This window comes from Hypanus sabinus, assembly GCF_030144855.1.
Source record: "Hypanus sabinus isolate sHypSab1 chromosome 24 unlocalized genomic scaffold, sHypSab1.hap1 SUPER_24_unloc_8, whole genome shotgun sequence".
NCBI lineage: Eukaryota > Metazoa > Chordata > Chondrichthyes > Myliobatiformes > Dasyatidae > Hypanus > Hypanus sabinus.
This window is the reverse complement of record NW_026778951.1, coordinates 404,586-418,456: the sequence shown is the minus strand read 5'-3', so window position 1 is coordinate 418,456 and position 13,871 is coordinate 404,586. Positions and strand designations below refer to the sequence as shown.

The following is a 13,871-nucleotide window of genomic DNA, read 5'->3' as shown; positions in this document are numbered from 1 at the left end:
GTGCCGAACAACGGTCAGTTATGAAACCCCGAGAGAGGGTCCCAGGCCTCCAAAGCTGAGCTGGATCGAGCCCTTGGCGTGCCGAACAACGGTCAGTTATGAAACCCCGAGAGCGGGTCCCAGGCCTCCAAAGCTGAGCTGGATCGAGCCCTTGGCGTGCCGAACAACGGTCAGTTATGACACCCCGAGAGCGGGTCCCAATTCTTCAAAGATGAGCTGGATCGAGCCCTTGGCGTGCTGAACAACGGTCAGTTATGACACCCCGAGAGCAGGTACCAATCCTCCAAAGCTGAACTGGATCGAGCCCTTGGCGTGCCGAACAACGGTCAGTTATGAAACCCCGAGAGCGGGTCCCAATCCTCCAAAGCTGAGCTGGATCGAGCCCTTGGCGTGCCGAACAACGGTCAGTTATGAAACCCCGAGAGCGGGTCCCAATCCTCCAAAGCTGAGCTGGATCGAGCTCTTGGCGTGCCGAACAACGGTCAGTTATGAAACCCCGAGAGCAGGTCCCAATCCTCCAAAGCTGAGCTGGATCGAGCCCTTGGCGTGCCGAACAACGGTCAGTTATGAAACCCTGAGAGCGGGTCCCAGGCCTCCAAAGATGAGCTGGATCGAGCCCTTGGCGTGCCGAACAACGGTCAGTTATGAAACCCCGAGAGCGGGTCCCAATCCTCCAAAGCTGAGCTGGATCGAGCTCTTGGCGTGCCGAACAACGGTCAGTTATGAAACCCCTAGAGCAGGTCCCAATCCTCCAAAGCTGAGCTGGATCGAGCCCTTGGCGTGCCGAACAACGGTCAGTTATGAAACCCCGAGAGCGGGTCCCAATCCTCCAAAGCTGAGCTGGATCGAGCTCTTGGCGTGCCGAACAACGGTCAGTTATGAAACCCCGAGAGCAGGTCCCAATCCTCCAAAGCTGAGCTGGATCGAGCCCTTGGCGTGCCGAACAACGGTCAGTTATGAAACCCTGAGAGCGGGTCCCAGGCCTCCAAAGATGAGCTGGATCGAGCCCTTGGCGTGCCGAACAACGGTCAGTTATGAAACCCCGAGAATGGGTCCCAATACTCCAAAGCTGAGCTGGATCGAGCTCTTGGCGTGCCGAACAACGGTCAGTTATGACACCCCGAGAGCGGGTCCCAATTCTTCAAAGATGAGCTGGATCGAGCCCTTGGCGTGCCGTACAACGGTCAGTTATGACACCCCGAGAGCAGGTACCAATCCTCCAAAGCTGAACTGGATCGAGCCCTTGGCGTGCCGAACAACGGTCAGTTATGAAACCCTGAGAGCGGGTCCCAATCCTCCAAAGCTGAGCTGGATCAAGCCCCTGGCGTGCCGAACAACAGTTACTTATGAAACCCCGAGAGTGGGTCCCAATCCTCCAAAGCTGAGCTGGATCGAGCCCTTGGCGTGCTGAACAACGGTCAGTTATCAAATCCCAAGAGCGGTTCCCAATCCTTCAAAGCTAAGCTGGATCGAGCCCTTGGCGTACCGAACAACGGTCAGTTATGAAACCCCGAGAGAGGGTCCCAATCCTCCAAAGCTGAGCTGGTTCGAGCCCTTGGCGTGCCGAACAACGGTCAGTTATGAAACCCCGAGAGAGGGTCCCAATCCTCCAAAGCTGAGCTGGTTCGAGCCCTTTGCGTGCCGAACAACGGTCAGTTATGAAACCCCGAGAGCAGGTCCCAATCCTCCAAAGCTGAGCTGGATCGAGCCCTTGGCATGCCGAACAACGGTCACTTATGAAACCCCGAGAGCGGGTCCCAATCCTCCAAAGCTGAGCTGGTTCGAGCCCTTGGCGTGCCGAACAACGGTCAGTTATGAAACCCCGAGAGCAGGTCCCAATCCTCCAAAGCTGAGCTGGATCGAGCCCTTGGCGTGCCGAACAACGGTCAGTTTTGAAACCCTGAGAGCGGGTCCCAATCCTCCAAAGCTGAGCTGGATCGAGCCCTTGGCGTGCCGAACAACGGTCAGTTATGAAACCCCGAGAGCAGGTCCCAATCCTCCAAAGCTGAGCTGGATCGAGCCCTTGGCGTGCCGAACAACGGTCAGTTATGAAACCCTGAGAGCGGGTCCCAGGCCTCCAAAGCTGAGCTGGATCGAGCCCTTGGCGTGCCCAACGATGGTCAGTTATGACACCCCGAGAGCAGGTCCCAATCCTTCAAAGATGAGCTGGATCGAGCCCTTGGCGTGCCGAACAACGGTCAGTTATGAAACCCCGAGAGTGGGTCCCAATACTCCAAAGCTGAGCTGGATCGAGCCCTTGGCGTGCCGAACAACGGTCAGTTATGACACCCCGAGAGCGGGTCCCAATTCTTCAAAGATGAGCTGGATCGAGCCCTTGGCGTGCCGAACAACGGTCAGTTATGAAACCCCGAGAGTGGGTCCCAATACTCCAAAGCTGAGCTGGATCGAGCCCTTGGCATGCCGAACAACGGTCAGTTATGACACCCCGAGAGCGGGTCCCAATCCTCCAAAGCTGAGCTGGATCGAGCCCTTGGCGTGCCGAACAACAGTCACTTATGAAACTCCGAGAGCGGGTCCCAATCCTCCAAAGCTGAGCTGGATCGAGCCCTTGGCGTGCTGAACAACGGTCAGTTATGAAACCCCGAGAGCAGGTCCCAATCCTCCAAAGCTGAGCTGGATCGAGCCCTTGGCGTGCCGAACAACAGTCAGTTATGAAATCCCGAGAGCAGGTCCCAATCCTCCAAAGCTGAGCTGGATCGAGCCCTTGGCGTGCCGAACAACGGTCAGTTATGAAACCCTGAGAGCGGGTCCCAGGCCTCCAAAGAACCGTAGTCAGAGTGTAACTCCAGATCAGGGTCTTCAAAAATACCTTGAATGGGAAAAGTAGAGATATTAAAGATGGAAGTGGAGCTGCTTCCAAAGATGCAAGCAAAAGAGTCACCGTTTAGCGCCTTCATCATTCAGCTCTGCCTCCATGTAACTATAAAAGCGCCAGCGACACAGGTTCAATTCCTTCCGCTGCCCATAAGGAGATTCTTACCGTGTCAGCGTGAATTTCCTCCAGCTATTCTGGTTTACTCCCACACTGTAAACACGTATGGGTTAGTAGATTAAATGGTCACATGGTGTAAATTGGGTGACGTGGGCTCATTGAGCCAGAAGGGCTCGTCACCATGCTGCATCTCTTTAAAAATAAATAAAAATATGGGTCTCAGACTCACCTCACCTCGCCTTCCACTGCTTGTGTCAAAGCCCCGCTCTTCAGTGGATATAGGCGAGTACTACTCTTCCTGCTGCAAGGAGGTGAGGCCACTGATAAGTGTGAAGTGGTTCATTTTGATAGGTCAAATATGATGGCAGAATGGTAAGTCTCTTGGCAGTGTGGAGGATCAGTGGGATCTTGGGGTCCGAGTCCATAGGACACTCAAAGCTGCTGCACAGGTTGTCTCTGTGGTTAAGAAGGCATACGGTGCATTGGTCTTCATCAACTGTGGGATTGAGTTTAAGAGCTGAGAGGTAATGTTGCAGCTATATAGGACCCTGGTCAGACCCCACTTGGAGTACTCCCCCACTATACATATCCACTCTGTCCAGGTTTTTCAGTATCCAGAAGATTTCAGTGAGATTCCCCCCCCCCCCCCCCCACCACCACCATCTTGTCCATAAAAGATAGCACAGGCCCAGAGACGTCAAACGCTCCTCTTACGTTAAACCCTTCACTCGCAGGATAGAGATGCATTTAGTGCACATTTTCAGTGTAAGTGTCATTAGTAAAACATAAGAGAAGAGGAGAATTGTTTCTTTGGAACCAGTTACATCATGGATGCCCCCTGAAAGAGTTCCCCATCAGAAAATGGGGCTACAGAGCAGGAAGATCGTATAAGACATCAGAATCAGGTTTATTATCACTGACATGTCATGAAATTTGTTATACAGTGGTAGCAATGCAGTGTAATACTATAAGAATATATTAAAATGTGAAAAGAGAGCAAACTAATTAGGTAGTGTTCATATGTTCATGGAAAACTTAGAAATTTGATGGTGGAGGGGAAGGAGCTATTCCTTCCCTTGAGGAATCTGTACCTCCTCCCTGATGATAGTTACGAGAAGAGGGCAATGTTTAGATGATAGATGCTGCCTTTCTGAAGCATCGCCTTTTGAAAATATACTTGATGCATTAAGTCGGTGGACTGGACAATATTCAGGGAATCATCTTCAAATCTGAATGAATTCACCATAGCTGTCACCAACTTCCTCAAGACTTGTGTAGATGAACATGTGCCTTTGACAGCATACAGACATACTCAAACCGAAGTCGTGGATTAACCAGGAGATCTGTAGTCTGCAGAAGGCTAGATCTGTGTGGTCCAAAACTATACAAGAAATCCAAGTATGACCTATGGAAGTCTTTTAATTTTAAGAGTGAAAACAAAAATTCTAATTGAAGTTCCAGACGGAATCAGATGCACATCAGCTCGGGCAGGGTTTCCAGGCCATTACTTCCTGCAAAGCAAAACCTAGCATCATAAGTGTGATGCTTCACTCCCAGATGAGTTCAATGCTGCCTTTTATGCTCACTGAATTGCACGTGTGTGGATCCTTGCAGCATAGTGATCCTGTGATCTCTTGTCTTGAAAGCCGACGCCAGAACATGTTTTAAGAGGGTGAACCAACTCTCGCAAGGTACCTGGTAGGGCACTGAAAACTTGTTTTAACCAACTGGTGGGAATGTTCAAATGCATCTTTAATCTCCCACTGCTGCAGTCGAAGGCTCCCACCTGCTTCAAAAGGCACCAATCATATGATTGCCCAAGAAGAACAGGGTGAGCTGCCTCGATGACTATCGCCCAGTAGCACTCACATTTACTGTGATGAAGTGCGTTGAGAGGCTGGTCATGGCCAGATTCAGCTCTTCCCTAAGCAAGGAGCTGGACCCGCAGCAATTTGCCTATCGCCACGATGGGACTACAACGAATGCAGTCTCACTTGGCCTTGGATCACCTGGGTAATCTGTGGGCCAAAGATCCCACAAAAGCAGCTGTGCGCCAAAGATCAACACACAGGATTGAATACCGCCCCATTCTGGGTTTGGGAGGAGCGTGGAAGTGTCTGCTGGGCTGCCTGACCTTGTCCTCTTTCTTTTTTACTCCCCTCCCCCAACCCCACTGCAGCTACGTCAATTTTTGCACTAAAGGAGGTCGAGTTACAGAGCGACTCTGGATACAGATCAACACTGCTCCCTGAATCTGGTGGGCAAGCTGAAATTACGAGGGTGCATGAGTAAGGTGGGGTGGGCAGAATTTCAGGGAGAAGGGGAGCAGTGGGCGTCTTGCAGACTGCTTCACTGAGCGTCACACTGCAGGAGGGGGAATGGAGGGAACTCCGCACTGTGAGAAGGGAGCACTGCACTTTGCGGGTGGTGGGCGAGGTAATGGGGGAAGAATGCTGCGATGCAGGAGGGGAATGTGAGACAGAGAGCAGCGCTGTGGGAGGGACAGTGAGGGGAGAATGTCACACTGCGGGAGGGACAGTGAGGGGAGAATGCCGTGCTGTAGGAGGGGTGGTGAGGAGAGAAGGCAGGGTGGATGCCCCCCAAACCGTCCAGCTGAGCCCTGGGCAGCAGGAGTGATGGAGGCAGCTGAGGGGACTCAGGGAGGGAGAGAAGGGTGGGGTAGTGTTCTATTGACTGGTTTGCTGCTCACTATAAACTGCTGTTCTCTTTCTCCTCTCTATCTCCCCCACCTCTACTCACCAATCTTCCCCTCTTCCACCATCTCCATTTTCATCACTCCCACTCTCCCTCCTCCTACCCTTCCCCCTCTTCTCCCCCTTTTCTCATCTGCCCGTCCCCATCTTCTCACCCACCTTCTCTCCCACCCCTTTCCTCCCCTTCACCTCCCCTTTTTCCATTAATCTCTTCCCTCTGCTCCACTTTCCAATGCCTTTCCCCATGCCCTCTCCTCCACCCTTCCTCCCTCCCTCTCTTTCCTGTAGTCCCATCTGCTGGCTCTGATTACTTCCAAGCAGCCACTCAGATTCCAGCCCTCCATGAGCATGTTCTGTGCTAGGACTGTCCCCCTACCAGCTGAGCCTGGCACCTGCTCCGGTAACTACCTGCTTCATCCTCCTTCACTCTGGCTCTCTCTCTCTCTCTCCCGCACAGCTAGAGCAGGGAGAGGTCTCGCCACAGCACTCCCCGGCCAGAGCTGACCGGTTCTCGTGAGGGGGTTGGGGAAAGAACGGGGTGTGGGGACAGGAAAGTGGGGATGTCCGCTGTGTAAGGCCGGTGAACGTAATTCGGTCCACAATGTTGTGCTGACCTCTTAATGCTTCCCTCCATTTTTCTATCATCCATGTACCTATCTATGACCCTAATGTATGTGCCTGCACCACCGCTGCTGACAGGGCATTCCACACACCCATCGCTAAGTAAAAAGCAACAATCTCTGGTGTCTGGCTAGACTTTCCTCCAATCACCTTAAAATTATGTCCCCTTTTGAGTGAGCTGGGGCTTTTCTCCTTGGAGGATGAGAGGTGACACGGTGATCATGGCCAGAGGCTTTTACCCAGGACAGAAATGGCCAATCTGTGAGGGCTTAACTTTACGGCAATACACACCAAATGCTGGACAAACTTGACAGACGTTTTGGGCTGAGACCCTACTTTGGGACTGGAAAGGAAGGGGGAAGATTCCAGAATAAAAAGGTGGGAGGAAGGGAAGGAGGACAGCTGGAAGGTGATTCTGGCATCTGGGCTTCCAGCAATTGGAGACATTCTCGTGCTTAAGGTGATTGGAGGGGGTATGTGGGACTTAGGTTTTTACACAGGGAATGGTGGGGGTTTGGTAGAGGCAGATACATTAGGGACATTGAAGAGAGTCTTTGTTAGGAAAATGAGATTGAAATAGGGTGGATTATGTGGGAGGGAAGCATTAGATTGAGCTTTGAGTAGGTTGGAAGCTCAGAACCACATTGTGGGCCAGAGGGCCTGTACTGTGTTCCGTGTGCAATTTAGCTATTTCCATCTTGGGAGGCTGCCGCAGGATCCAGATGCTTTGCATGTCCCATCCCAAGTGGCAGGTAATGACCACCAGCGGAGTGGAGTGGGTGGGAGGGGAGGGTAATTACTGACTCTGCATTCCATCCCAACTAGGCAGTGACCCTGCTCTCCCTCTCTGCTCGCAGCGAATGGCAGGAACAGAAGGCAAAGCATATTACTCTGACACTTCACTACACCGAGTCCCACCCAGCGTCGTGCCCCGTCAGCCCAGAACAAAGAGGCAGTATTCATGTCCGGGCCCAGCTAGGAGCGGTGTGCAGGACTGACCACCAACCCCGGGCGGCAAACAAGAGTCTCGGCGAGTCTCCATCAGCCCACGTTATATTGTGACACTGTGTGTGTGCTTTGTCCCACCCCCACCCTCATCTGTCCCCCTCACTCTCTGCATCTCCCCTCGGTCACATCAGTCACTCTCTCATCACACTCTCTCTCACTTCTCCAACTTTCTCCCCATCTGTATGGCTCTCTAAATCTCCCTCTACATGTCTGTCTATAATTTTCTCTCCCTTTGCATCTGTGTGACTATCTGTCTGCCTCAATCTCTTTCTGTCTGTGTGTGTTTCTGCCTCTTCCTGTGCTCTTCTCTGTCCACCTCCCTCCAGTACACATACTTGTCCGTCACCCTCCGTCTAATGCAGGGCTGCTGTTCGGTGACAGAGAGTGACTGCCCCCACCCCCAGCCGGGCTCTGTCACACTCCTGCCAGAGGTGTTCTGTGCTAAGATTCAGCTCCAGTATCTTCCAATATTTCAAGTTTATTTTTTTTAAATTTTTTTTTCTGTTTTTAAAAATATGATGTGTGAACTTTGCAATGGATTTTTAAGGTTTATTTTTTAAACTCATAACATTATAGTGCTGTCGTGACAAATCGTGAAGTAATTTGTTTTCTGTGCCGGGGAGAGTCCCGAGATTCGGGACTGGGAGCCTGTTGGGTTTTGGTGGGGATGGGAACCACACCATTTCTCAAAGCTCCGTCGCGCCATCCCGACCACCACAGCCTGCTCTTCTCCCCAAGCAGGAGGCAGAGAGAGGGAGGGCATGAGGGTTGGAGCTAGCTACACTTATCCAGGAACAGGATGTCAGCGAGGAGAGTGATGGTGAGACGAGAGAGGCCCATGGAAGGTGGGACAGATCCCTTGATCGCCCAGGGCTCCTCCCAACTAAGACAACCCGGCGGAGGGGAACATGCTGAAGAGTGGGATGTCCGGGGCTTGGAGGAGGAGGAGGGGAGATGAGGGAGAAAGCTCTCTCGGGTCAAGGTGCCCAGAGTGACACACACACACAAGAGGTGCTGGAGATCCTGAGTGACACACACAAAATGCTGGAATAACATAGCTCGAGTCCCACCTTCCCCCCTCCCTACGAGCCCCTGGCTGATGCAGCCCCCTTCCTGCTGGGGATGGAGAGAAGAGCCAGGCGCCATGCCAGACTGAGCCGTGGCCTGCCATGAGCACTCCACCCCATCCCGCCCCACGTCCAGCCGACCAAACGCCTCGCCGGAATCCAGGCCTTGCTCATCTGGTGACGCTCGGAAGGTGCCTCAGGTTGTCAGGTGTTGTCGCCTTCCCTGTCCCCCTCTGCCTCCCATGTCCACTTGCTTTTTGGGTTCGCTTTCCCTGGGGACTGGACCTCTCTCCTTCGGGCAAACCCGTTGGAACCCGTAGTCTTTAACAGAGTGAGTGAATGAGTGTGAGTGTGAGTGTGAGTGTGAGTGTGTGTGTGTGTGTGTGTGTGTGTGTGTGTGTGTGTGCGCGCGCGCGCGCGCGTGCCTGTGTACTCTGTATCAGTGCGTGTGTGAGTGCCTGTATATACTCTATGCCCCCGACAGCCCTCGATGCCACGCTATGATGTGGCAGCCTCCAGCCAGCCCTATGGTGCAACACTAGTCAGCAGCAGCCTTTCACAGATGGGCAACTGCGGCCATATTGGGTGGAGCTGGGAAGCTGGCTGAAGTCACGTAGCTGCTTGTAAATATAATAATCTCACACGAGGAGGGCCACTCCATCCCCTGGCAACTAGTTTTATGTAGTTTTCTCTATTTAACACCATTGCTCTTGGAAACAAAAAAAACTTGAAAAACTTCAGTGACTTTTATGAGATTTGTTCAACGCATTCTCCTGAGTAAATAGTTTCTGTTGAATGTTTCTTTTGACTTGTTGAGAAATGCAATATGTATAAAATTTAAAAATGAAGGAAAATAATAAAAATAAAAATTGCTGAGCAATCGGGGTTGTTTTCTCTGAACTTCCTCAGGCGGACAAAGGTCACGGACAATTTTCCCACATCAAGGACCCATGAGCCGCTTGGGCAGAGGGAGAGTTAACTGCCCCAGGGCACAAAGGAGAGGCACATGCAATGATTGAACAGCTTCTGCCCCTCCACCGTCAGATTTCTGAATGGTCAGTGGGGCACGTCATCGGAGATGTAACCTGGGGTCATCGGGTGTTTCGGATCCTGGTGACCCAGCCAGGGTTGATCACACCTGGGTTCTGTCCCAGCGTCGGTCCATCGGTATCACCTCTTGATCCATAGAGCAGCCTCTGTGATGGCCCTGATGGTACTCTCCCTGTAATGCCAAAGAAAGAGTAGGTACCCCACAGTGAGCATCCAGCAAAACCTCACATCCCACCTATAGGCTGGCATTGTGCCCACCATCCCTGTCTCTGACACTACCAGCTCCTAGTATGAACCTTCAAATACTACCTCATCATAATGAGAAGGCATGTACTGGTATTGGTTTATTATTGCTTTGCATACTGTTTCGACAGATAAAATATAACAATTACAGCACGGAAACAGGCAATCTCAGCCCTTCTAGTCCGTGCCGAACGTTTACTCTCACCTAGTCCCACCGACCTGCACTCAGCCCATAACCCTCCATTCCTTTCCTGTCCATACACCTATCCAATTTTTTTTCAAATGACAATACCGAACCTGCCTCTACCACTTCTACTGGAAGCTCGTTCCACACAGCTACTCTGAGTAAAGAAATTCCCCCTCGTGTTACCCTTAAACTTTTGCCCCCAACTCTCAACTCGTGTCCTCTTGTTTGAATCTCCCCTACTCTCAATGGAAAAAGCCTATCCACGCCAACTCTATCTATCCCCTCATAATTTTAAATACCTCTATCAAGTCCCCCCTCGACCCTCTACGGTCCAAAGAATAAAGACCTAACTTGTTCAACCTTTCTCTGTAACTTAGGTGCTGAAACCCAGACAACATTCTAATAAATCTTCTCTGTACTCTCTCTGTTTTGTTGACATCTTCCCTATATAATTCGGTGACCAGAACTATACACAATACTCCAAATTCGGCCTCACCAATGCCTTGTACAATTTTAACATTACATCCCAACTCCTATACTCAGTGCTCTGATTTATAAAGGCCAGCATACCAAAAGCTTTCTTCAACACCCTATCCACATGAGATTCCACCTTCAGGGAACTATGCACATTACACAGTGCACAGAGCTGGGGCAAGAATAGAGAGTAACAGCTACAGGGAAAGTACAATGCAAGTAAACGATAAAATGCAGTTATCAGATTGTGAGGTCAAGGGTCCATTCTATCATACCACGAGTTCTGTTCAAGAATCTGATAATGGGGACAGAAGCTGCCCAGGACCTTGGTGGTATGTGCTTTCAGGCTTTTGTACCTTCTGCCTGATGGAAAAGAAATGCCCAATGTCTGAGGATTTTTGGTTACACTGGTAGCTTTACCGAGGCAGCGAGAAGTGCAGAGGGGAGTTGGTTTCTGTGACGCTGCAGTTTCTCGGGGCCTCATGCAGAGCAGTTGTCGTACCAAGCCAAGATGCATCTCAATAGGGTTTTTATGAGGGTGCATCAATTAAAAAAATCAGTAGCCTCCTGAGGAAGCAGAGGTGTAAGTGATGAATGCTGCCTTCGTGGGGCACAGCCTCTCAAAGATACCTTCCTTTCTCAGTGCTCTACTGCTTGTCCTGAGATCAGTGCGAGCGGACACAACTGGAGAGGCAGAGGAGAGTGCAACTGACAGGTTTGTAGAAGCACCATATTGTCCTTTGCAAACCGCCTGGAGGTATCCCACAACATGTCCCCCAGTCTATGCAACGAGAAACTTAACTTGCAGCATATTCACAGGCACGTAGCATCAGATACACAACATTCACTGTTTTAAAAAATTTATCTCAATTTTTACAAGAAAGAAAAATTAGAAAACAAAGCCTATTGTAGAGCAAAGTGGTTACAGTGTTGCTAACCTGGTGATTAGGGTTGTGCAGTTGTTTCAAGAAGCAAATGGTTGAAGAAAGTTGCTGTTCCTGAACCTGGTGGTTCAGGCTTCTCTACTTCCTAGCCAATGGGAGCTGCGAGAAGGTGCTGTCTTATGGTGGACGCTGCCTTCTTGAGGCAGTGCCTCCTGTAGACACCCAATGGTGGGGATGCTTGCATACCTGCACATGCGACTTGCATGCAACCAGTCTGTGGTGAACTATGTGCCTGTCTGGACACGCCCCCTTCTGACTGCTCCTGTGGCTCCTCCCACAGGCCCCTGTGGACACGCCCCCTGCTGACTGCTCCTGTGGCTCCTCCCACAGACCCCTGTGGGCACACCCCCTGCTGACTGCTCCTGTGGCTCCTCCCACTGACCCTGTGGACACGCCCCCTGCTGACTGCTCCTGTGGCCCCTCCCACTGACCCCGGACACGCCCCCTGCTGACTGCTCCTGTGGCTCCTCCCACAGGCCCCTGTGGACACGCCCCCTGCTGACTGCTCCTGTGGCTCCTCCCACAGACCCCTGTGGGCACACCCCCTGCTGACTGCTCCTGTGGCTCCTCCCACAGACCCCTGTGGGCACACCCCCTGCTGACTGCTCCTGTGGCTCCTCCCACAGACCCCTGTGGGCACACCCCCTGCTGACTGCTCCTGTGGCTCCTCCCACAGGCCCCTGTGGACACGCCCCCTGCTGACTGCTCCTGTGGCTCCTCCCACAGGCCCCTGTGGACACGCCCCCCTGCTGACTGCTCCTGTGGCTCCTCCCACAGGCCCCTGTGGACATGCCCCCTGCTGACTGCTCCTGTGGCCCCTCCCACTGACCCCTGTGGACACGCCCCCTTCTGACTGCTCCCGTGGCTCTTCCCACAGGCCCCTGTGGACATGCCCCCTGCTGACTGCTCCTGTGGCCCCTCCCACTGACCCCTGTGGACACGCCCCCTGCTGACTGCTCCTGTGGCTCCTCCCACAGGCCCCTGTGGACACGCCCCCTGCTGACTGCTCCTGTGGCCCCTCCCACTGACCCCTGTGGACACGCCCCCTTCTGACTGCTCCTGTGGCTCTTCCCACAGGCCCCTGTGGACATGCCCCCTGCTGACTGCTCCTGTGGCCCCTCCCACTGACCCCTGTGGACACGCCCCCTGCTGACTGCTCCTGTGGCTCCTCCCACAGGCCCCTGTGGACACGCCCCCCTGCTGACTGCTCCTGTGGCTCCTCCCACAGGCCCCTGTATAAAGGCGATTCAGGTCTAATCCTCTGCCTCATTCTCCAGGATGTAATATGATGGTCACTCACTGCTGGTTCCTTCTTCAGTCAATAAAAGCCGATAACTCGCCTTACGTCTCAGTGTGAGTTATTGATGGTGCATCACAGTCAGAGTTCAGTTTATGTTTCACTGTTCCATTGTCGAGAAAGATGCATTAGCAGCTCTGTGTGCAGAGTGCCCAACTGGAAGATGTACAGGTGAACCCGCTGTTGCACCTTGAAAGAAGTTTGGTTTTCTGCATGACCATAAAATCACGGGTGTGGCATCTCATTTTAGTCATTTTCTTACAACATTGAAGGAGGATTACAGGAGTGAGGTAGATCTATTGGTTGAGTAAAGTCACAATAACAACCATTACAAAAAGCACGGTGGTATCTCTCAGAAGTTTGCAGAGATTCAGCGTTCATCTGAAACTTTGACAGACATCTATAGGTGGAGCTTATACTAACTGGTTACACCACAGCCTGGCATGGAAAGATGTATGCTGGCATTGTTGGAACTCAAGTGCAGGGGAAAGACAGACTCCAATGTAGAGAAGGCAACCGGAGTTTATTCATAATAATTCTAACAACACACACAAAATGCTGTGGAACGCAGCAGGCCAGGCAGCATCTATAGGAAGAAGCACTTTCGACGTTTCGGGCCGAGGGGATGGGGAAAATCCAAAATGATAGGAGAAGACAGGAGGGGGTGGAGTGAGCTAACCCTAGCCCTCCTGTCTTCTATCATTTCGGATTCCCCACCCCCCTACTTTCAAATCTCCTACAATCTTTTCTTTCAGTTAGTCCCGATGAAGGGTCTCGGCCTGAAACGTCGACAGCGCTTCTCCCTATCAATGCCTGGCCTGCTGTGTTCCACCAGCATTTTGTGTGTGTTGCTTGAATTTCCAGCATCTGCAGATTTCCTCATGACTGGTGTTTAACATTGGTGACTTGGCCGAGCAGACCTAACGTTATCAAAACTAGGACGCTGTCGGCGTAAATAATGCAAGTGACACCGAATCCCCAAGCTTATCAATATAAATTTAAACAGAAAGCCCCAGGAGACCACATTACAAAGAGCAAGGTGCTCGAGGAAAATGCATGGAAACCCACAGGATTAATGACTCGAACAATTCACCTTTGCTCTAAAATCCTCGGAGCCCAACGTTCTCTGTCGCCCCACACAGACCGAGGTGCTCATTAAATCCAGCCCAACACGTAAACCTCTGCTCACCACTGAAACACATCAACATGGAGCACCCATCACGGGAAAGCACCATCCATCGTCAGGAACCCCCACCACCACCCAGGCCATGCTCTCTTCTCGCTGCTGCCATCAGGAAGGAGGTACAGGAGCC

The 13,871-nt window shown here is 52.0% G+C and overlaps 1 protein-coding gene across 8 annotated transcripts in view; it reads left to right on the top strand.

Annotated features, from left to right (window-relative positions):
* LOC132385542 (cyclin-dependent kinase 16-like) overlaps window positions 1–9,243 on the top strand; it is a 141,152-nt gene extending 131,909 nt beyond the window's left edge. For 5 of the 8 annotated variants that reach the window (XM_059957683.1, XM_059957682.1, XM_059957690.1 and 2 more), the window contains 2 exons: window positions 5,133–5,210; window positions 7,114–9,243. In XM_059957683.1, the coding sequence (XP_059813666.1) occupies window positions 5,133–5,210; window positions 7,114–7,286 (251 nt within the window). In that variant the 3' untranslated portion in view covers window positions 7,287–9,243. Of the gene's footprint in view, window positions 1–5,132; window positions 5,211–5,955; window positions 6,068–7,113 lie in introns of all 8 variants that reach the window. The other 3 variants (XM_059957686.1, XM_059957685.1, XM_059957687.1) reach the window with 3 other exon arrangements.
* Window positions 9,244–13,871: the final 4,628 nt, after the last annotated feature.